At 60.2% G+C, this 23,756-nt stretch overlaps 1 protein-coding gene across 2 annotated transcripts in view; it reads left to right on the plus strand.

Moving 5' to 3' along the window:
- Positions 1-23,756, plus strand: part of NPDC1 (neural proliferation, differentiation and control 1) — a 43,875-nt gene that overhangs the window by 9,656 nt on the left and 10,463 nt on the right. Inside the window, exon 2 of one of the 2 annotated variants that reach the window (XM_068914848.1) lies at positions 16,919-17,062. In XM_068914848.1, the coding sequence (XP_068770949.1) occupies positions 16,919-17,062 (144 nt within the window). Of the gene's footprint in view, positions 1-16,918; positions 17,063-22,363; positions 22,657-23,756 lie in introns of those variants that run through there. The other variant, XM_068914849.1, reaches the window with a different exon arrangement.

The raw sequence follows: 23,756 nt of genomic DNA on the forward strand, positions 1-23,756 counted from the left end.
AGCCCATCCACCCGCCAACCCCTTGTGGCACAGATGTCCCTATGGACTTCTGGCTTCAGTTTCCCTCCTGTAGAAAGGAGGTGGCAATCCTTTCTCTGGGCAGAGGGGAAAACATGGGGAAGGTGTTTCTTTTACCACGTGCAGGTGGCACCCGTGGGTTTGGCTGAGGTCCTGGGGCGTTGCAGTAACAGCCCAGGGAGGTTTTGTTGAGGAGCATTTCTCAGAAGCTGGCAGCTCTTGCGTGATGAAAAGGGAGGCAGGAGGAAGGGAGAGCTTTGTTTTGGGGAGCTCATCATCTTGCATCTGGCAGGGATTATTCCCGAGCAGCCTGCTAAGCCTGGGGAAAGAGAGGCTCTGATAAGCTGCCTGTAATGTGACCCTTCCTTTGGGTGCTGCGTGTGGCTGCCGAGGGGAGATCTGCTGCCTGCGGCGCTAATTCTTGGCTTCCTGGCTGGAAATGAGAGGGTTTGCATGAATCAGCTGCCTGTTACGGTGGATAAAAACCTACAGAAATCTCAGGGTGGTTCCTCTGCTGCTTGGCCACGAGTAACAGCCCTTTGGCAGGTGCTCTGGGTGCCGCGCTTCCCATGCCACCTCCGTGTTCGGCGCTGCTCCGGGACGCAGCTTTTGGTGCAGGTGCCTCACCAGGGGGCATGGTGTTGGGGGCACCCAGTGCCAATCCTTCCCGAGGCATGGGAGGCCTGCAAAATCCTGCAAAACCTGCAAGCCCATGGTGCAGGACTCGAAACTCGTTCTCCAGCGAGTCTTTATCTCTATCTCATCCACTTAGTTGAGGCCTCTTTGGCTCCGATGACTGAATTGAACTGGGTGCAGTCTTTGTGCCCAGCCAACTGGAAGGGATCAAATGGTTTTCTGGAGGTGGGGTGATTTGTACCTTGCTTTTCCTTGCACCTTTTGGCTCACGTATCCGTTTGACTACTGGCATGACGCAGTTTGCCTACCCTGGTGGTGCTCCACGTGGAGCGGTTTGAAAGGCTGATTTTGCATGCTGCAGCCCCCAGGATGGAAGCTGTGCATGGTGCTGGCACACTGGACCTGTAGCATCTGGGGCCTGGTTTTTGGTGGCTGTTTCTCTGGTCCCCATTTTCAGAGAAAAACCCACCATTGAGCTGTTGGGAGCCACCAGGTTGGATGGTGGGGGCAGGACGGACAAAGAATTGGGATGTTCCTGACCTGGAGTGAAGTCCCATGTGCTGCTGCTGGTGCCACTTAGCTGCAGGAAGGTGTTTTACCAAGAGACTGTCAAATTTGTGCCTGGTGCCTCTTTACTAAAGGCTTCAAAAGGTCTCCTGGTGGCGTGGGAAACCAGCAAGGTGTAGGAGGGTTTTAACTTGCCAAAGAGCATCTGGCCCCAGTGGGAGCAGCTGTGGTTAGCCAGGGATCTGTTGCTCCTGGCTTTTATTTAAATCACTGCAGACATGGGCCACACGAACCCGCTCCTGCAAGCGGCTGGTTGCCGGCCGGCGGAGCCGTGCTCTGCGCAGCTTGCGTGCACCCTTTGACGTGCAAATTCCTTGTGTGCGCGGTCTCGGTGAGGTCAGTTTGCCTCTCTCCTTCCTCCTTCCCTTCTGGAAGCACTTTGCTGCTCACGCAGTGATAATGTCCGCAGGGAAGCGTTTGGTGGGGGCCAAGACCCTGTTGTTCGCACCCAGGCTGTCCGCTGGCCTCTGTGGCTTCCAGGCTGGGGTCTGTGAAAGCTGCCCTGCTCCTCGAGCTTTGCACGGGCGGTACCCAAAGGAGAGCTAGCTCTGCTAACCCAGGCTGCAGAGGGGAATCTGCATCTTGTTCCTTGTTGCCTGGCACCCGCAGCACCAACGTGGCAAGCTGCTGGGGCCTGAACCAGCTGCCTGGTGGGTTCAGGGTAAGCGTTCGTCAGCAGGCTCTTGCCTTTGCTGGTGGGGTGAGCCTGCAAGTGTCGGCTGGGAAGGGCAGAGAGGCTGCACGTTTGTGCCCAGCCTTGCTAAGTGGAAATGCATTTGCGTGCCGGCCCTCAAGAAGTGGCTCTTCCCTGGCTCTCACCAGTGTTATAATGGTCCCAGCCAGATCCTGCAGCCTTCAGGTATCTCCTGCTGCCTGTGGCACACAGACGCGTCGCAACTGAGCCCAAGCTCCTCTGGATGAGGAGCTTTACTGAGAGGTGCTGCAGGGTCTGCAGCACTGGTGAGTGAGCAAACTCTCCAGAGCGGAGAGCCCTTTCACGCAGCTGAGAACTGTCACAAGAGCGCCGTCTGCAGTGGGGTCATGTCAAGGACCTTATGGGGTGACAAGCGAGCTGGGAGAGGAGCAAGCTCTCCCTTGCAATTGGCTGAGGAGCTAGAGGCACCTGGGCAGGTGATGGGCTGAGCTCTGCCCTGCGTCCAGGCAGCGTCTAGGACTCTGCTGCCTCCTCGGGGCTCTGCACAAGGAGGGAAGGAGCCTTTCCAAGCCCAGCAGGGGCTGCAGGAAGCCAGGACTTGTGGGGCTCACCTGCCCAGGCTTCTGGGAAGTCACTTTGGGACACTGGGCGGGGACAAATTGTGCGGAGTGTGTGCATAGAGGGAGGTCCCTTGTTGCACTGTGGCTTGGTTGGTAGCTGTGACAGAGGTGCCAGGTTATCCCTGTCCTAGTGCTGTGCAGGGTGTGTGCTGGAGCTTGGGGGCTCTGTGGTTCCTTCAGAGACAGGACCATGTCTTGGTGGCTGTGATGGCCCTGTATACCTCTCTGCGTGGCTGCAGATCTCCGGGGCAGTCAGGCTGGACTGTTCGGCAGGCATCCCCGTCTGACCATGTCCTCTGCGCCCTGCGTGCCCCCGGACCAGGGCCACAGAGCCCGTTGCGGCAGGCCAGCCACAGCATTGAGGATGGCACAGCCCAGCTTGTGGCGCGTCTGTGCCCCAGAGAGTCCTGCCCCTGTAAGCAGCTTTGGGGGACGGGCTTTCATTGCACGTTTAATCCATCAGGCTGTGCCAGACCTCTGAGTCTACCCAGTAAAAAACAAACAAAGAAAAGCCACAGCACGGCCTAGTCCAGATAAAAAGCCCAGCAGGTTGATATTTGCTTGAGCAAAGCTTGATAAACAAGAATGCAGATGGGTATTTTAAGCCGGGACCTCTTTCCACTTCCATGCGGGCCTGGAGGGACTGTGGTGTCAGAAGCCTGACCTCGGATAAGGCCTTATGTGTGGTGTACACACTGGTTGGTGTGCATCAGGCAAATTTTATATAGCATGTGTTTGTCTGTCTTTTTTAATTGCTTCTCCTCCTGAAAATCTGAAGCAAAGCACTTCTGACTGCAGACAGGCCCTTAAACTGCAGAGTCAGCCCTGGCATGGGTAGGGATGGAATATTTAATCCTCCTCAAAACTGCACTGCACAGCACACAGACTCTGCAGAGACTGAACTGTCTAAGGAGCAAGGAGAAATAGGCAGCAAGGTCCCAGAGCTAGCCTGAACCCAGCATGGCCCAGGGAAATGCATGGGGGCCATGCTGGGTGAGGGTGGCCTTGAGGGGTGAGGCATCTTGTTTGGCTCAGTGCGACTGAGACAGACCCATTTCGCTGTGGGCTGGGGCGAAGGGTGACGTGTGCTGGGGAAAGGCTCGGTAACTGGTTCCCACTGTGGTGTGCATCCCAGGGAGAGGTATGCATCACGGCAGAGCTCAGCAAGGTGACAGTGGTCCACAGGGTCCTTTTCTCCTCACCAGGTGGTGCATGGTGGCCACACCACCTTGAGAGGATGGTGCGACCTTCTTGAGGTGCCTTCTTGAGATGACCCCACTGCATGGGCTAGCTGCTGCATGGGGCAGGCAAGAGATGTAGGTCTGTGTCCTCTACCACTCCACAGCTCTGCCCTTGCATCTGCTGAACAGGCAGATACCTTTGCCTGGCTCGGTGGCCTTGGGCACAGCAGTGGAGGACGAGTGGGCAAGTTTTGGTCTGTGAAACTGTCAGGGTCTGAAGTTGCGGTTTGCAGGAGCTGTTTTCATCCATCCGGGTGCCGGTGCCGTATCCCCTTCCTGCAATACCCATTAACCCCGCTTTTGTTTTCTTAATGTGCTAGGCAAAATGCCAAGGCAGTGAAGAGTAGTTTTTTTTGCCCGATAAAGGGTTTTAGTGGCAATTACGTGAAACCCTACTCCTTCAGTTTGCTCCTGGGAGGTTGCCTGATGCTCCCTGCTTCCATGCTCTGAGGTACATGAACACAGGAACTCCTTGAATTTTTGGGGTGTTTGTAGCTTGGGTTTGCAGTAGCAATACTACATATGTCTTCTGAGGAGGGTTCCCCCCTCAACACACATGCTTCTTGGGACTCCCTGCTTCTCTTGCTGTGCTGCAAGGGTAACCCTGAACCTCATCTTTGAAGTTTTTGCATTTCCCCCAGATGACTTGGGCTGGTTTGACTTAGACTCTGGGATATGGGAAATGCTGCGGGTTGGCGCTCTGCATGATGCCTGCTAAATTGCTTCAGAGCAGCTTGAGCTCAGGAATGTGGTAGTGGGGCTGTGCAGGCCAGGCACTGCTCCTGCGCTGCCTCATGGGTGGTTGCTCCTCGCCCTTCACTGCTTTTTCCTGGGGAGCAACCTGCCACATCTCCAAAGGCACCTTTACAGGCTGAAGCATGACATAAGGAGAGCGTTTCAGGGAGGGATTTCTCTTGCAGCAGGGCTGCGTGTCCCGTGCACGTCCTCTGTGTGGCATTTTTCCCAGGAACAAGCTGGGCAGAAGTTGCTGTCCCCTACCACGTGCCGCTCTGTACAGCACGGGGCTCGGCTCGCTGCGCTCTCCTGGCTTGGCCCTGGTTTCACACCCATCCTCCCACCTTCAGCCAACACATCAGGAACCACGCGTCTTCCCGCTCTTGCCCAAGGCACGATAAACTTTGGCTCAAAACTCTTGAGCCATTTGCCGTTTTGAGGCCTGGTTTTTGTGCTTAGTGGCTTTTCCCTTTGTTTCTAGGCTGAGACGGGTGCTGGCAGGACCCGTCCCCTCCGCCGGAGCTCGGGGGCCAACCTGCGGCGTGCTGAGCCCCGTGCGCGGGGCTGGGAACGGGGTGTCCCCCCGCCCGCCGCGCGAGCAGGAAGCCCGTCTCTCCCGGTGCGTTGTTTTGTTCTGCTGGGCCCGGAGGAAGGAAGCCTGCTTGGAAAAGCACAGATTTATTTTTTCCAAGCGCAGCTGGTGGGGGGCAGGACTGCAGATGAAAGCCCTGCGAACCCAGCCCTGTGGAGAGCGAATGTGAGCGGGGATCTCTGTGTCCCCAGGCCGGCGAAGCGAGACCGTCAGCGCTGCACAGTCCGCTGCCCTGGCGAGCCCACAGCAGCTGCTCGTTGCAAGTTTTATTCATTAAGCTGAGCCAGACCTCTGCGTCTACCTGGTTTAAAAAGAAAAAAAAAAAACAATAAAACAAAGCAAAACACCGAACCCAACCTAGCCCAGAAGGACTCTGGGCAGATAAAAGCCCAGCAGATTGATATTGGCTTGAGCAAAAACTGATAAACGAGGACAAAGATAAGCGTTTTAAGCTGCAAAGAGCAGCCGGCTGCTTTTTAAAGGATGATTCATTTACGACCTCCAGCATGGACTGGTGGCCTGGGAAGTGCTGCGCCGAAAGCACGCGTTGGGTGAAATAATCTGGCGAGACAAGGGGAATGGTGGTCCAGCAGCGCTGAGGCAGACAGGGATGTGTGGCACCCCTGCGTTGGGGCATCCCTGGACCGCGAGCAGGGCCGGACTGAGGGATGGGAGAAGCTGTGTCGGAGCCCCCATGCACTGGGATGCGGGCTCGCTTGGTGCTTTCCAGCATGCAAAGGGGTTTTAGCCTGAAAATAGCGTTCCCACTAAGGATACCTGCTCGTGATGTGCTTCTTAAATCTGCCTGAAGGCATCAGGGGCTTTTGTGAAGGCCCCAGTGTCCTTCTGCTGACTGAGACCCTTTCCAGGCACTGTGGAAGGTTTCTGTCTGCAGCTCGTTCACGTGGTCGTGCCGTCTGCTTGGTTCCCAGGAAGGTGAAAACATGGCAGGTTTTCAGTCGCTTTCGTCGCACGTTTCCAGTGCAAGAACAAGGGCCAGGAGGGCCAGGCTCAAAGCAGGCAAAAGGCGGTGGCTGCAAGTGCAAGGGGAGGTGGATCTGTGGGACAACTTGCAGAAGGATGTTGCGGGTGCTCAAAATTGGCATGGGTCCACAGGGAGAACAGATCAGATGTGGCTTGCTGAAAAAAGATGTTTGGCTTAATATCACCAAGCTGAAAACAGTCAAGGACTGCTGGGAGAAACAGTTTGTACAATCACCCCATCCTTGTCCAGCGCCCGTGGCGTTTGCTCTTGGTCTTGCTCCAAGGAAGGATATGGGGCCTTGGGGACCATCCATCTGACCCGGTGCAGGTCGTTACTCTCCTCTGCCCCAGGCCGTTCCCATTTAGCTCAGTGGCTGTAGCAGGTGTTTAGGGTGCAGACAGGAGGCTGGTTATGCCCAGCAGTGCTGCCGATGTCCACGTGGCTGTGGGACGACTGAGGGCTGTGCCCTGTGCCCCTCCACCTGGAGCACTGGCTCTTCTCCCCAGCTAGTGACCCGCTCCAAGATCTAGGAGCAAAAAGGAGAGCTGAGCACTTTCTCTGTGCTCTCCAGAGCTAACGTTTTAATAAAGTGTTGTTTCTGGAGCAGCAAGACCTATTCTGTCTCCACATGCCGGAGGAATCGAGTTTCCTGCATTTGCAGAGGCAGGAGCATGGCTTGTGACATGTGCTGGCTGAAGCCAGCAGCAGCTGGGTGTGAGGAGCCAGAGCAGCGCCGCTGAGCTGGATGGCAGATATCTCCCGCAAGGCTCTGGCCAAATCGGCCTCCTCATCTGACGCCATGCTGTCCCCTGCCTGTGCATGCTTAGGTATGCAAGTGGCAGCTTTCGCTCCAGGCATCCCCTTGGCCCGGCTTGGTTTGAACCCGTTATTTGCTCTCCCTGATCCCGCTGAGGTCCACTTGCCTTGCAGAGCTCAGGGCGTCCGTGCAGGCAGCGCTCGCCATCCTCGGTGCATGAGTGGGCCTCCTGCCCCAGCGTGGGTTGCAGCCTCCGCCCGTGCGGCGGGGACTCGGTGTCCCTCTCAGCGTGCGTGGTGCCCATGACGGGAGGACAGCTCGGGGGCGGCGCATTTGCTGCTGAGCCGTTCTTGCTGGCTGCGTGTGGGAGTTGTGGCTGATTGCAGCCCCAAAGCCGAGGAACGGATTAGCACTGATCCCCTCGTTCCCCCCTTCCTGTCTCCAGTTCGTACTCTGCCTGGTGGCAGACGCAGCCCGGCCACAGGCAGCCTGCAGAGATGTCCCTGTGCTCTGTCACCTGCACTTCAGCAGGGGGTTCCCAGCCCAGAAAGAGCATTTTGAAATGCAACCGGAGCACAAGCGAGCTCCAGCTATTTGGCTGCAGTGGCTTCCCTGGTCATCCTGTCCACCCAACCTGATTTTTGTTGGATTTTTTTCATTCTCTTTTTGCGATTTCCTTCTCTGTTGCAGCCCGGAGGGGACAGCACAGACAGACAGTGGAGGAGCAAAGCCAGGCAGCAGGACAGCCCTGCAGAGCGCTCGGGGCATGTCCTGGGATAGGGGACACGGTGCTGAGCCGTTCCCCTGCAAGGCTACGTGCTGGGGCAGCTGGAGGAGGAGAGGAGCCACGCAGCCAATTTCGAGCGCTTGGAAGGCCTTTCCTACGGCGATGTCTTTTTGCCTCTGGCTCCTGGTTGGTCAGGGCAGTGTCCCCATCTGCGTGTGCTGTCCCACTGGAGGCTTGCTTTCGGCCGAGCGGTATTCGTGGGCGCGGGAAAGTGCGGAGCTGTGGTTGCTGGAGGGGTCTCATCTACTTTGGGCTGCACGGGCGTGCGACCGCGCTGACAGGGGCACTGGGCTGGTGGCCGGGAGAGGGTCTGTATCCGCGCGCTGCTCTGGCTTTTTGCTCCTAGCGATTGCGGTGAGGAGCTGGGGCGGCCGAGTACAGTTCTACGATTAAGCCCAGCCTGCGGTTCGTTTGCAAACGTGGGCTCTGAGCGCTGTTTCTCACGCAGCACGTCTGGCCTCCAGGGCACCGAGGGCAGAGCGTAGCATGCTGCCACTGGGGCAGATGAGCCAGCCCTCCAGAGGGGAAATGCTGAGCCAGACCTGGACCACTGGTGACGTTCAAAGGAGCCCTGGAGTTCGGGAGATTCAGCTGCAGCCCCTGAGAGCCAGCAGCAATTTTTTTCGGAGCAGAAGGTAGCGGTGGTTCCTGGAGCCGAGGAAACCCCCCGGACGAGTGCCAGGCTCCCGGCAGCAGTGCTGAAAAATGCTGGCGAGACAAGGCAGGCCGGGAGCAGGTCCCCACGTCACCTGGCAGGAGGAGGAGGAGGAGTGGTGGTGACCTTGGAGCCGGGCTGGCAGAGCTGCCGCCGGGTTGCGACTGCTGACGGCAACGCGCCGTGCCCTCTGCCGTATTTATTTTTAATGCCGAAATCTTGCTCGGTTTTGATCAGCAGAAGCGCTGGCTGCTTGCCAAGCCTGCGAAGCAGCTTCCTTCTCCGCTCTGGTGGGTCTCCAGGGCGTCGAAGGGAGGCCCATGCCTGGGCGGGTGGGCTGCACCTGGTGCCGCTCAGGGCGCTGTGGCAGCAGCACCCAGCTTGGCGGGAGGGTGCTGGGTTCGGGCGGGCTGTGATGGAGGGCTGTTTCCCCAGCCTTATCTTGACTCGAAAAGCTGCCGGCAGCTCGGTTGCTGCGGGGGGTGCGATTTGCAACGCCAAGGCTCCCTGGGGCGGCGGGAACGAACGCGGCTTGGCCATGGGAAGAGATCGCGGAGGACACCGGGACCCCAAAGGGTTTGGCCAAAGAAAGTCGTCTCCTGCTGCTCGGCTCTGTGGTCCCGGGTGGGCCAGGAGCTGTCAGTGTGGCCGAGTCCCAGCTTGCTCTCAGCACCTTCCTGCAGCGGCACGGCCTGGACGCGGCCCGGGGCTGGGTCCTGCAGGCCCTGCTGGGCAGGGAAGGCTGCCAGCGTGGGAAGGCTTAACGTCGGCGTGCGAAAAGGGGAGCAGATGGATGCTAAGCCCTAGATGCTTTTCCCGAAGCCCTCGGATCGCTCACGTGGAGGGCGGCGTGCCCGGGCCTGAGCTCGGGCGCGCCTGGCCGGCGAGCGGGCTCCTTCCCCGCTGCGGGGGCTGCGGTTCTCTCGCGCCTGCCTGCCCGCGGCCCCGCGGCTCCGCGCACGGCTGTCCTGGCCGCGGGCTGTCCTGGCCAGCAGACCCTGGCGCGACCTGCGGCGGGAGCCAAACGGGGAGGGGATGAGTGCGGTGCAAAGCTCTCCAGCCTGCCTGTCTCCCTTCTCCTGGCCTTCCCAAAGCTGATTAGTGCCCTCCCCGGATAATCCCCCGACGCTCAGCCCAGCCCCTTTCTTCCCTGTTGGGCTCCTCCGAGGCGATGACGGGACGTGCCAGCATCTCCCAGAGGCGACGTTCACCAGGCCGATTTGGGCCGCTGGGATCCTGAGACGCGAGCATCTCTTTAGGCTGGGTGGAAAGCGCTCTGCGGCTGGGCTGGGCGTAGAGGGGCCGCCGCTCACGCTCTCGTGCCTGCTGGCCGCTGTAAAAGAGGTGGCCGAGCCGCCACGCAGGGGCTGCCGCAATCTCTGGCCGCACCCTGAACGCAGCCGTGCTGTCGGATCCGGTTTTGGCACTAGGGCTGACGTCCCCGTTGGTCTGGGTGTTGCTGGTGCACAGAGCTGACGTGCTCTTACAGGATTTCTCGTTAATTAATTTTTCCTCTTAAGCTAACTTTTACTTTTTTATCTGCAGCTGTTAAACATCGGGCAAAATTCCTGCCTTCCCTTGGTAGCCGGATGTCCTCCTCTTACTTTTTTTCCCCGCTGTACATTTTGGCATGACGGTGGAAAAAAGATTTTACCCAGGGCCGTAAACGCCAGTAGAGCGGTAACTTGTCCCAGCCAGGTCTCCTTATCAGCCCAAGAAGCGGCGAGACGCTGTCGGTCTCCTGTCGCGGCGGGCAGTGTCCATCCTTGCGGCACGGAAGGATGCAGGTGGCACCTCCCAGCGCTCGATGTGCTTTTCTCGCGGCGAGGCTGGCAGCAGCTCGGGGGTCTGTATGTCCCCGGTCTCCCACGAGGCCCCTTTGGGCCTGGGCGAATTGCACTGAGCTTTTCGATCCGAATAACCCTTGTCAAGGGCGACAAGGGACGCATGCACCTCATTGCTTGAGGACCAGGGTTTCTACCAGTGCACGGGGCCAGTCCTCCTCCCGCGTGCCCTCGGACCACTGTTTTGTTTTTTCTTGCTGGCTGCAAGGTGTCAAGCGCTCTCGTTCGCCCTGCCAAGACGCACGTGCTAAGGCAAACGTGGCGGGCTGCAGAGATGTCCTTGGCGCTCAGCTCCCATGCGCGCTGCTGTCCGCGGCCAGCAGGCACCAAAGGTTTGCCCCCGGCGGAAGCCCCAGGTTTTTAATGGGCTCTCTTTGACCCCGCAATGCTTTGCTGCTGGTTTTCGAGCTGCCTCTTGCAGCGCTCCATGCTGATGCCCACTTGCGTGAGAGGTTTGCACCTCGATGGTCACTGGAGCGTGAGCAGAACGTCCACCGTCACCAGGCTCCCTTGGAAGGTCTGTGCTGGTGACGTGCCAGCTGTGCTGCAGCTGGCGGTGGCTTCAGGTGATGCTTCATTGTACACTCCTCTTGCTTTGGTTTACAGTTGGCTTGTAGCAACCTGAAGGCAGGGTCTGCTCTGCTTTGCCGTGATCCTGGCCGGTGGGGTGTTTCAGTCTGTGAGTGGGATTCGAGAAAGCATTTTGGGAAGGAAAATGCAGCGCAGATGTCCAACAGCTTGAAACTCAAGTCTCCCCGGTCCCAGCCCACAGTCTCTCCTCCACATCGCACGGACTCCTGCACCTACGTACCGAGCCCTGCAGCCACGCGATGCCCCGAAACCTCCCTGGCAAAGAGGCGGCTCCCACCGCACCCAGCAGCAAGCGTGGCTGGAAATGCAAGCAGTGCCCTGACAGTGATTAATAGAGCTGTTTGGGAGGGGGGAATCCCAAACTGTTCCAGAATGACAGCAAGAGCGGAGGCAAGATTGAGGGGGTTGTCTCCCACAGAGCGGCATCACCGCAATTCGGTGGCATGGCCGTGGGAGAGGCGGCGCACTGTTCCCATGCTTAAAACGGGAGCGTCGAGCGTAGCTATCAAGAGTGTGCCGATGCACTGTCCCAGGGGCTGGTGTGCGGAGGAGCGGGGGGGAGACGTGCAGCTGATGGGATAGAGGCAGACGACGGCAGCTGGCACAGCGATTTCTCCGGGTCGGGTGTGCAAGGCTGGAGCCTTGTTCCCAGCTGCCTGGGACAAACCTTGGCCACGCTGCTCTTCGCGGCCCTTTCCCCTGCCACCGCGGAGCTGCGGCGGTTGCTCTCCTGGTTGCCAAGGCTCCGGCGCAGTCGTTGCCCGGGCAGCCTTCTGCAAATAAATGGTCCGACTGGGCTGACGGATTGCAGGGACTTGCGTGCGGGTCGCTGGGCCGCTCCAGGGAGCTGCTTCTGGGAGCGCGTGGGCCTGGGGGATCCCGTTTTTGGAGAGGGGGAATCCAGGAGGTCTCTGCCATCCTGCTCTCTTGGATGCTGGTGGTTGATTTTGGCAGCTCCTGGGTCTCGTTCGCATGCTGGGTGCTTGGTCGCGGCTGCGCAACTGGCAGTACCGAGCTCTGCGGGAGAGCTGCTCCACCGGGGGCCGCCGGCGCCGGCAGGGAAGCCGAGGTGCGGGGAGGAGGGTCTCGCCTGGGGCTGTCAGCCCGTGGTGTGTTGGCTGGAGCGCAAAGCATGGTTTTGCCAGGGTGCTTGATCTGCAGGAGGAGGTCAAGTGCCTCCGTGAGGGCACAGCTCTGCTGGGGACGGCAGAGGGTGCAAGAGCTGCATCCAGCCGGGAGGAGAGGAGACTTATCCATCCCGTTGTCAGGCCGGAGTGACTTTTCCTCCTCCGTGCATGGGGGAAAAGCGTGCTCCTCGGGCGCCTACCCTGTGCCCCAGCAGCCTCCAGGTGCACGCGGGCTCTGCGAGCAGGTTTGCAGAACGGTGCTGACTCGGACCCAAATCTCTAGGGCTGCTGAGGGAAGGGGATGAGCGGCAGATGGAGAGGGAGCTCCCTGGGTGGCTCTTGCCAAACCCCTCTGCTTAGCTTCCTCTGGGCTGTTCAGCGGCCTCAGAGGCTTGCAAAGCCGCAACGACTAAACAGGGAGCCGCGAGCGCACTGTAGTAGGCTAATATATGTGCTTGCTAAATAATGATTGATTAAACATTCAGAGTTTATTAGATCAATGCCTTTCTCTCTCGCTCTTATTCCTTATCCGTGACAGTTGCACAAGCACAGCTCGTTCCTCACAGATAACGACCTTTTATATATTCAACGTGGAGTTTTATTTAATTGGTTGCTGGGCACCAGCTAAGGATGCTGGGGCTTGCAGCTCCCAGCCACCCTCAAGGGAAGCAGCCAGGCTGGATTTTGGGTACAGCAACCTCAGCCCTTGGCCCCAGCTGTGTCCTGGCTCTGCACCCCAGCTCGGCTCTGCACTGTCTTGCAAACAGGACCACCTCGAGCCCTTTCCCCGGCTGCCCTTCCTCCCTGGGCAATCCCTTTCTCCTTTATTTATGGATCTGTGGGATCCTGACAGGATCTTGCAGGATGCTGGGTGCTGCCAAACATCTTAGGATACCCTGTGGTTGCAGAGTGCCAAGGCAATGCAGCGTGCAGCATGTTTTCATCAGTGGTGGCCTGTAATTTGGGGTGATTAATGGGTTGGGTTTCTTTCTTTTGCATAACAAAAGCTTTCTACAGTATCTGTTTCTGGGGGAACAGGGCAAGAAGGGCACACTTTAACATGCCTGCGACACAGGAGGGGTCAGAGGGTCTCTGGCTGCTGCGTCCTCCCCAGTCCCTCCGTGGGCAAGTGCTGGGGTTTGTTCCCGCCGCGCGGGTCTCACCCCAACAGGAGCGGGGGGGTCTTTCAGCACCCCAGTGCCGCGCTGAAACCTTTTCCTTCTCTTGCGCTTTTGAGCGTTTGGGTTTGTTGCCTTTTTGAATGAAGTGTGGGCGACCTTAACAAAGAGATGAGGGGTAGAAAAAGAGCCCCTCTCCCTCACATGCATAAATGCCCAATTTTTTCCTGTTAAACACAAAGAGAAAATCAGTTTTCAGCCTGTGTGGCCTAGCCCCTTGGGGTTTCCCAGCCAGGAAGGTCAGATCCAGCCTGGCGCTCGGCAGCGGCTCTGGGCAAGGCTTTCTCTGCGCTCCCCTTGCCCTTGGCTGAGCATCCCTGCTGCTGCCAGCTGGGCACTGGGGGAGGCGGCAGCTTGTGGTCCTCCCCACGGGGCTCCCGGCCTGCCCCTCTTCTGGGCGTCCAGCCATGCCCTGGTCCGGGGAGCCGTGCCTGCGGCCCTGTGCCTGCGGCCCTGCTGCGCAGGGACGGGCGCTTGCAGAGCAGCTCTGGTCGCTCTCACGTGGGAAGCTTTTGAAGCGCTCGATTCCCCTGTTGCTTTCTGTGGTTTGCTTTTTTTCAGGCCTGCTGTTGCTTGCTTTCTTTAATGAAGGAATTATCAGGCTCTGGAAGTGGTGATGACTTGCTTTCTCGCTCTCCTAATGCTTCTAAACTCTTTGCATTAAGCGCCTCCAGCCTTTCACTAGCCTCAGCGTGCGGGAGAATATTCTAAGCGCATCACGTCAGATCGATTCCTCACGCCCTGCGCTGGGCTCTGGTAGACTCTGCCTTGTCCCTCTAATGAGGCCTAATTGGAGATGTCGAGAAAACACCGCCTGCAAGATAAACCGCTGCACCAAAGGCAGCTCTGCCATACTTCGTTAAACAGAGAACCCGCTGCTGCCGGCCTCCGAGGCAGGTAATTAACGGACATGATACTACATCGGATGCGGTGTGGGGAATGGGTGGCCTGGACTGGCAGTCTCCTCCGCGCAGGGCAGAGCTCTCTGCCCCGCACCCTGGGGAAACGGGTGCTGTCCGGTCAGGAGCCCATTTCCCAGTTCAAACTGTCTCAAAGCGCCGTAGAGCTTTTTTGGAGTAGGGGTGCCAGTGCCCTCTGCTCGGAGTGCCTGACGCTCTGCAAAAAGGCAGCAGTTGCTCAGCAGGGCCATAAGGCACCCCCGCTTGCCTGGAGGGAGGCATGGACCTGCTGAGACCCACAGCATGTCTTTAGAGCTTAAGGTGACTGTGTTGGGGCCAGTAAGAGAGCAAAACCGGTTGCAGCAGCTCCGCTGCTGGTTGGTAACCTGGGAAGCTGCTGCTGTGCGGTTGTGCACACAGGCTTTGGGGGAGCATCCCACAAAGCAGCCTGCGACCCGCTTCGCTCTTGCTCAGAGAGGGGTGCCGGCAGGTGTCCGCTGCTCCTGGCTCCCGTGCGCCCTGCACACAAGGAGCTCATTTCTGTCCCTTTGGCCCCTGTGGCACGGAGAGTTGCGCGCGGCGCTGGGCTCCCCGCCGTATCGTGCTTGTGCACAGCAGCAGCTGCTCAGTTCTCGCGCCGTGGGGCGTTTGCGGCGGGCGTGATGAGCTGTGCCCGTCAGGCTGTGCCAGCGGCGTCCCCGGCAGATAGTGCCATGGGATGCTGCCCGCCTGGGAGGCCAGGCTTTGCAAAGCCAGGCTCTGCCTGGCCTCGAACGGCATGCAGCGTTGGCAGCGTGCAGTTTCTTCCTTGGCTGCCGCTGCGGTCAGGAGGAGCCTGTGCTGCGGGCACGGGCCTGGCTCTTACTCCGTCCGTTCTCAGGGCAGTCGGCAGAGGGGTTCAAGGCTTTCCCGCGCGCCCCGCTCGTACCTGGCGTGCTGCCGGGCCGGGAGCGGTCCAGCTGCCAAGCGAAGCGCAGGCGGTGGGTGGCCATCCCCTGCTCCAGCAGCACTCTTGTTGGGAAAGACGGGTGTCCCTTCTCCAAGGCTGCTCCGGTGCCGTGCTCGGGGCTGTCCCCTAGGTGCCAGGGAGCACATCCCCATCGCCCAGCCCCATCACCTGGCAGCTCTGCCGGTGTGGGCAGGCGGGGGATGCCTGGGACCGCGTCCGGAGCGTGGGACGGTTCTGGGAGCCGTCGCCCGCTGTGACTCAGCGCCGTGGCGGCAGGGACAGGTGACACGGCCCTGGCAGCCCGCTCTGGCCCGGCGAGTCCCTGCCACCTCTCCTGGCTGCTCCTGCCTGCAGGAAGGACAAACGCGCCTAGAGGAGCCCGTTCAACTCGGTGTCGCCATGGGCGGACGAGAGGAAGACGTATGTGGTTTTGCTACGGCAGCAGCAGCTCCCTGGTGTCGCTGTCACCGGGAGGAGCAGCCCCTCCTGGCCCTGCGGGACCTGCTGTGGTCAGTGAAACCCTGGGGGTGCTGGTGTCCCTGCTGGGATCCCGCTGCCCCAATGGCCCTGCATGCGCCTGTTGAAGCAGAGGACTTGCTCCATTCTGCAATGTGTCCTGGACTCGCATGTCACCGGGCTGGGGCTCATCTCAGTCCACCTTTCCATTTCCTTGCATGGTTTTGCATCCTCACCTGTTTTTTGCTCTGGCAGGCTAACATAGGCCTTGCATAAGAAATGGGGACTTACCGTCCCTCCAGGAAATCCTGCTGGTTTGACCCAAATCAAGAAAGAAAACGGACTGTTCTTTGCGCGTTTGTAGCATTGAAACAGCGTCACAAGCGTGTTAGGTCTCGATGAGGTTAGGACACTTTGCTGGAAGCATGGCATGCCCTTGGCTATTCGAAAAGTTACAGAGCAGGAAGTGGAAATGAGATGCCCCGTTGACCTGGGATTGTTGGCCTGGCATCCTAATGGGAGATGATGGCTTTTACCTGCAGGCTGCCCACAAGCGCTAGGATCTCCAGCCCTTGGGCGTGCCAGCCCCAGCAGCAGACCCCGGCAGCAGCATGGGCGCATGACAAGCCGTAGCAGCAGCACCCGGGCTTCAGAGCGTGTTTTTTTGTTTTGGGGGGCAGGTTGTTTTTCTGCAGCCTCCTCACGAGCACAGGTTGTGTATTGGACCTGATTTCTGCTGCTGCTGTGGGAGGGTTCCCGGTGGGAGCTGAAGACCCTCATCGCCGCCTGCTCTGCGGTTAGCCGGCCTCCGCCGGGCCGGCCCTGCTGCCGAGCTGGGGCCGACACGCGCGGGAGGCCTGCGATCCTGGTGCTCGGGGTCCTCCATGGAAGGAAGAGCGCTGCCCGCTAATCCTGCACCTAAACTGCCTTGAGTAGGTCATTAGAGCCCAAGCTTAACTGCAGTGGCTAATTACTTTGCAAAGGTGGGCAGCTCCGGCAGAGCGCTCGGCTGGGGCTGGAGCAGAGGGTCAGCTCTTGCAATTAAACATGGTATTAGCTGTACTCATTAACTTCAGCAGGAGCTGAGCTGGCCTCCGCCTGCGGAGCCGGGGACAGCTCTGGGGAGAGCAGGCTGTCCGGGGGCGCGGTGGGGCACGGGTGCATGGGAAGGGGCCTGCAGCGGATCCGGTCTGGGATGGGGCTCCAGTGCGGGGGTTGCCGTGCTGTCACCCTGTGTCACAGTGGGCTCCAGGTCTGCGCTGAGCCCCCCAAACGCAGCAACTTTGCAGGCCCTCGCTGCCACAGGGCTGGGGGAGCAGGAGGGCTTGGAGCAGCTTCCAGCCATGCTTGGCCTCCCCACGATGGTCCTGTCTCCGGTGCAGGCTGCCCACAGAGCTGATGGGTTCCTCACCCCTTTCACTCTTCACCTCTGGACAGGACAGTTGTGGTTTTGGCCAGCGGAGGTTATCAAGGCCTCAGATGAGCCAAACTATTTGTGCATTGGTCCAAGGTGTAGCTGAGGTTGACTCACCCCCAGGCCAATGAAGGTCCTGGAGCTGTTCCAGCAGAAAGGAGCATATCTGACCCTTCTTCTCCACCTGATGTGTTTTCTCCCCCTCTCCACAGCGGAGTCGTGCCCCCGGAGCCTAGACTGCACCCTGCAGCGCCGGGAGCTCTGCCCGCCGGGGTCCCACACCTGCGGGCCCTGCCTCCAGCAGTTCGTGGAAGACGACCATGGGCGATGCGTCCAGAAGAAACACTCACCCAGTGGTATGTGCAGCTACATTGCAGTCCTTTTCCTCTCTGTTACAGCCTGATGCCTGCCAGCAAAAGAGACGTGACTTGGTTCCCTGTCACCCCATGCTCCACCTTGGCACCATGGGTGCTGGGTGTTTCCCTCTGCACGGGCCGTTCGCTTATGCCCAGCAGGAGGCATGGAGGAACTTCTCCTGTTCCCCTGCTGTTGGACGTGGGCCGGGCTCCACGCAGAGGTGTGCGTCTCTTTGCAACACGCAGCTCGTAGCACCACCGCTGGCGTGTCACTCGCTCCTGCAGGGCAGCTGGGGTCCCTTCGCGTGCTCCCCCTGGGTTCTCGCTCATGCCAGGACTGGGCACCCAGCACCCTGCTCACCCCTGCAGCCGGGAGTGCTCCGGCGGTGGGTAAAGCCTGGCATGGGCAGCCCTGGGCTCACCCTTGGTGCCACCAGCTCTGAGCTGGGGAAAATGGGCTTTCCTCTGTCTCTGCGCAGGGCTGGCAGGGGAGTTGGCGCCTCTGTGAGCCTGGTTACAGGGCAGTGGGGACTGACTGCCTTTTAGTGCTATTTCTTGCTCATTTTAGATGCTAATCTGCAGTTGATTGATAGGGAATTTTGTAGTGTGAGCTGATGCACCTGAACGTGGGACGTGTGCTTGGTTCTTAATCTCTTCTTGGGCTCCTGGAGAGAGGTTGCCACTGGGCAACCTCAACTCCGGTTAGCTGCGCTCTGCACACCCACTGCTGTCCCGCGCTGCCAAGCTGGCAGCTCACCGGCTGCTTTTTCCCACTGGGCCTGGCGCCCTGTCCCAGATACCGGGCTCCGGCCGCAGACCACCTTCAAGCGCTGACCCCGCGCAGCAGCGTCTCATGCGGTGATGGTGACAAGCGCCTGCAGTGCTGCCTGCCTGTCGCTGGGCTTTTACTGAGCTCCTCTGAGACCATTAACCCGCAGCCAGGTGAAGCTGGCCCCAGGGCTGCCGTCAGCGTTGCTGGTGCAGAGGAAAGTGCTGACGTCAATCCCCTGGTGAAGCGGTGGGACCCGGCAGTGCCTGAGCCTGCTGGGGCTTGGGGGGGCAAGGGCAGCAGTGGGGAGCAGGGTGGGAGGGCTGCAGCGGGTGACTGGAGGGTACGAAAGAATGCTGGCAGCGGACGGGATGCTCCAAAATGGCCAGCCGGCTGCTGTGGTTTACAGGCTTTTTTTGGCAGGGATATCACTGCATTCTTCGCTTGGGGGCAGTGGAGAGCCCCAGGCTTTGCAGGAGCGCAGCGGCTTTCCCTGCACGGCGCCGTGACTCATGCAGCCCACCCACCTTGCCACCCGTGGCCAAGGCCAACGGGTGCCCACGGCTCAAGCGTGCTTCCTCATTCATCCCGGCGCTGAGCCAGGCTGGGGTTTGCGATTTCAGTCCTTGGGCTGAGACGCCAGCTTGTGCTTCAGGCCATGTCCGTCGCCCCCGCGCAGCTCAGCCAGCCTGCCCTCGGCTCTGCAGCGCAGCTGGGGGCGGGCAGCTCCTCGGGAGCAACGCTCCCTGGCTTGCTTTTTCCCCTCGTAACACTTTGAGCTCTCCCCATTTCACTCTGCTCCTGTCTCTCTGTTTGCATTGTGAGCCAGTGATGGCTTGAAACAGGAGCTAGCACAGAGGCGCCTGCTGTGCGGTGATCTGCAGGGAGGGCACGTCGGCAGCAGGCAGGGCTCAAGAGCTGCCTGTCAGGAGGAAGATGGGACATGTGTTAACCATAGCAGGGCTTGCAACGGTGGGGGAGAGCTTGAAGGTGTTAAAGGCTGCATGGTGTATTGTCTAGATATTAACCCTCTCCTTTCTGGAGGGAGCGAGGTCCTTGCGGGGCTGTGGCTATTTGCTGTGACGTGAGGGCCCTCCTAAGAGCTGCTGGCCTGCAGAGAAGAGCCAGAGAGGTGGACAGGAGAAAGGCAGAGCATCCCCTTGCAGCAGGAGGAGAGTCCACTGGTCGCCCAGCTCCACACGCAGCCCAGCACCAGGGCTCTCCCCATCTTGACCCAGGAGAGGTGTCGCTGTAGGTGCTAGTCGTCGAGCCCTGCTGCATGCACGGGAGGATGGAGCATCCTGGCTCCTGCCCAGGCTGCGGTGCATTACAGGATCCTTGGAGAAAGCATTCCCTGCACGTCTTCAGCGGCTCCTTCCCGTGGCTGCCCTGCCTGGTGCACAGGACCTGGTGAACGGGGAGACACCCCTCTTCCTTTGGCCCCAGCAGGTTTCGAGCACAGACTGCACTGGCAGCAACGAATGCTTGGCAGATGAGTGACCTTCAATTCTTCACATAGTTTGGAAAGCAAAACTAGCTTTAGGCAAGGGCGTTTCTTTCCTCCTCCCCCCCCCCCCGACTTTTCTTGCAAATTCAATAAGCAGGTGAATTAAAACTGTAATTACAGCTCCACCCAATTATTCTTGCTTTAGCTAAAACTGAGCAGCCTCTTTGCGCCGGGTGTGAGGAAATACCTGGCAATCCCCTGGCACTCCACTCGCCCTCGGGTGGGGGGGGTTTCGCTGGCGATGAACCGGGTATAAAATTGGGAGGCACTGAAACGTGCAGCGCCTCTGCAACTCGCCTGCAGCCTCACGGTTCCTCCCCGATTACCTGCCCCGCTCCCGCAGGTGTGCTAGCGCAGAGCGGATTTTGGCTGCCGATTGCCAGCAGGCCGCGCGCCGGCCCTCGCTCGCACATGGTATGTACAGCCAGCAATGCTGGCGGTCTCCCCAGGATCCAGCTTGTGCCCGGTGCTGGTGCCCATGGGCAGGGTGCTGCCCAGCCAGAGGGCGTCAGCAGGGTCTCCTGTGCCCCCTGGGCTTTTGGTGTTGGCCCATCTCCAGCACGTGGCACCAGGCACGTCAACAGAGCAACCTTGCCGCTGCGGGCTCTGCTCCACTGATGGGCAAGAGCCTCCTTGCTTTTCTGCCCGGAAGAGCCCCTGTGCCTCCCGGTAATACCACCTTGCATAGGGAAAGGGGACCAGGCTGTCATGGAGGGGGCTGTGACAGTGCTCATCCCCCTCCAGACATGCTGCCAGCAGCTGGGCTGCTTTCCTGGGACGTTCTCCTGGTTCGCTGCTCCCGAGCATCTCGCTGACGGGAAGATACAGCTCCCACGGGGCAGCCTGGCTGGCCCATGGCAATACTGTGATACTGTAGCATCCACAGCACTTCCAGACAGGGCCAACGGGTGTAAGCCTTGTCTGCCTTCAGTCTCGGGGTGCGTTGAGCACCTTTCCAGCCCTTTCTTGGGAGCGGGGCTGGGTGCACAGTTGCTCCAAGCCAGGAGCTGGCTTGCTGCACAGCATCTCCAGGGGCACTTCTGGGCCCCTTGCTCTCATGCCAAGGCTCAGTGAGCTCCTGAAAACATATGCGGGGTTGTTCTTCACACTCCACGGTGGACCGCGGCAGTGGTACAAGGTGCTGCAGGAAAGAGCGAGAGCTTCCCACCTCTCCTGGCTCAGGGCCCATCCATTATGGACAGCAGCCTTTGCGTTTCAAACAGCCCCATGAAATATTCACGGGAGCCTTCAGGAAAGGGCCCCAGAGGCCGTGCAAAAGCTGGAAGCTTGCTCACGTAGGCTCCTTAGGGGAGGCCAGGCTGGAGGACGGGAGTCCTGGCTCTTGTCGCGCCAGTGGCCCAGCAGCCAATGCAGAGACCTGCGCTCTTCTCGGCTCGCTCAAGACTATGGTGGGGGCCTGCCCCATGGAGCTGGGCTGTAGCGGGACCCAGAGGTCGTTCTGCCCCCAAAGCCCGACCCGCTCATTGCAGGGATGGGGCCGTACAGGTTGTTTCCCACGCCTTGAGCCCTTAGCCTGAGAGCAGCCGTTTAGGGCAGGCGAAGGTTCGCCCGCCTCGGGACACCGGAGCGGATGTGGGACCAGGCTCTCCCTAGCCTCTCCCCAGGTGCTTTCCCTTTGGCGTTCCCTGCGGCAAAGCCCTGAGGGCTTCCCCCAGCCTCTCCCCCCGGTTTGCAGGTGGGCTCAGACCTTGCTGGCGGTTTCGGGTCCTGCCATGGGTCCTGGCCCACATCAGTTTGTGGCGGGGAGGCAAGGGCTGCTGCCACCCGGCCAGGTGAGGATAGTCTCCAGCGCTGTGAGTGTCCTCACCCCCGACGTCAGGCGGGGAAAGGAGGACTCCAGGCCTCCTGTGGCAGGATTCGAACCCAGAGGTCTCAACAGGCGTTTCAGCTCCCGGCCCTTCGCCTCTGCGTAGGCATCGCCTTCTCCGGGTGTCATGCGGAGCCTTTGCCTCGCGGCATGCGGGTGCCCTTGACACGGTGAGGCTGATTTCTCACCCTTTGCACATCCTGCTTCAGTGCTGCCTCCCTGCTAAGAGGATCAAACCCTTAAAATAGAGGTGAGAGCCCAAAACGGGAGCCCTGCTTCTATACGCAGCCCTTTTGAGGAGAGGGGAGGGGGAGAGGCTGTGCTGAAGTGAGCCCCTTGGGACTCGGGCTGCGGGGGAGAGCAGCCACATCCTGCTCTGGACTCTGGCCCTCCATGCACAGCCTCATTGCAGTGGCTCCTCTGGGGCTTTCAAAGCCCCTCCAGAGCAACCAGCTTTGGCGGGGGTGTTGGTTTTTTTCCATGAAGTCTTTGGAGCAAGTTTCTCTCCAGGAAGGGATGCACATGCGCCTGCATCTCCATAGCAACCTCGCTTGGGGGCCGTGCGGCGGGGTGCAGGGCTGGGTTAGCGTCCCCTCCCGGAGGCAGCGTGCTGCCGACCCCCCGCGCCGTCTTCCTGGCCCTGCAGCCAGCGCCACTGTGGCCGCAGCCGCTCACAGCATCACCCTGTGTCCCGGCCCCTTGCCTAACCTCTGGCTTGTGCCTCAGCTCCTAAAGCCCCCAAACTCTCACCTTGCAGCAAAAGTGGGGAGGGAACAGGGATCCCCCACCTCCTGCCAGCCCCGCTGTCCTAGCTCACCCAATGGGGAGTTCAGTAGTCCCGAGGGTGCTCAGCTCCCTTAGGAGAGTGGATGGCAGCCAGGCACTGATGGTTTTGAGGGTGTTTTTGCAGCACCTGCAAGCAACGTCGCCTGGCTCCCCAGCCAGCTCTCCAAAGCCGGTGCAACCAGGGCAGCCTCTGCAAGGCGGCTGCTGCTGGGTCGGAGGGACCCTAATTTTGGGGCTGGGGGAAAAAGGGTAAAAGATGTGGGAACAGAGCAGCTGCCTGACCCTTGGCTGCATCTCAAGGATGCCTGAGCTCGCAAATGCAAAACTGTGTGGGCAGCCCCTTTAAAGGGTTAGGCATCCTTGAGGCGCTGGTGACGCTAATCCCGGGATCCCAGCTGCCGCGTTGCTCGCCGCGGCGCCGTTCTCACGATTGGCTGCGGCTCCTGGCAGGAGCGTGGGCAGGAGCCGGGCTTCCTCTCCCTCGCGCACCCACGCAGGCAGCAGGGCCAGCACTGAGAGCCGCGGAGGCACGCACGCTGCCCGCCCAGGCGGTTGCTTTTGTTCGGGGAGAAACGCTGCCGGAGCTCATCCTGGCGCGATGCACGTGAGCCGGGTTTTCCTCCCCGAGTGCCTGTGCACCTTGGTGGCGGCGGGTGTTGGGGTCACCGGGTACCCGACTCAGCAGGGATTGCAGCAGCCCAGAGGTAAGACAGTCGCCCCAGGGTGCGCGAGGCCATCTGCGGTGCGAGGTCGGTTTTCAGTGCCAATGCAGTGGAGCCTCCGGGTGCTTCAGCTGGACAGAGAGCTGGCCATCCGCTCCTCGCTGGGGGCACCCAGATGGGGTCTGCACCGCCAAAACGCTGCCACGTGGCACAGCACCTTGCACCTCCCGGGGAGGAGCGGGGCCGAAGCTGCGCTCGGTCTGAACGTGCCCTGATGCTTTTGTGAAAAGAGCCGTGCGACGTGGGTTGTGCTGGCAGGGCTCATCCTGCTCCCAAATCCCTGGGGGGGTCCTGCTCAGCCCCCGCCGCAGCCAGGCAGGGGCAGGGGGCTCCTACCACATCCCCAGGGTGGCGGGTGGTGTAGCTGGGGGCTGCGCAAAGCCTTTCCCCTCCGCGCGGCCGTCTCCCACGCGCAGACCTGGCAGGCACTCGCCAGGCGTTGGGAAGAGGGGAAGGGGATTCCCACCTGGCCGGCCCACGGCCTTGGCGCTGCCCCCTGCCCTTGGGCTGCTGGCAGTGTCGGGAGAGCCCCCTCCCTCCTGGGGCATGGCTAGGGGAAGAAATGGATTTTCGGTGCCTTCCCGCAGAGGCTTCAACCATCAACACCAGGTTCCTTCTGCCCAGGGCAGAACAGAGCAGAAACCCGCTCGCGTCCCTTCGTGCCCTCTGCTGTCCCTAAACCTGCCACGGAGCAGGCGGTGGGGGGAGATCCGCCACCGAAGGATGCTCCGTGCCCGCCTGGCAGCGCCTTGCCTGCCGCGGGCGGGCAGCGAGGCTGCCCGTGCGAGGGCACCTGTGCCCCGTGCGTGCCCAGCGGGGGCCGTGGGGGAACCCGGCTCCGCTCGGTGCCAGCTGAGCAGCAGGCTGACAGCTCCCTGGCTGCAAGAGCGAGGGCTATCCTAGGCTTTCCTGGGAGGCTGCGTCAGTGCCAGGAAAAGCAGGTCGGGTCTCCTGTTTGGTCCCGTGATTGCTCTGCGCCTGGCACCAGGCTCGGCAGTTTTCCATTTCTGCAGGCCCTGCTCGTGAGGGGTGCTGCCAGCGGCTCTGCATGGCCACGGAGGCATTTTGCATTAATGGGAGCA

The sequence above is a fragment of the Struthio camelus genome, chromosome 20 (assembly GCF_040807025.1).
Source record: "Struthio camelus isolate bStrCam1 chromosome 20, bStrCam1.hap1, whole genome shotgun sequence".
Classification (NCBI taxonomy): domain Eukaryota; kingdom Metazoa; phylum Chordata; class Aves; order Struthioniformes; family Struthionidae; genus Struthio; species Struthio camelus.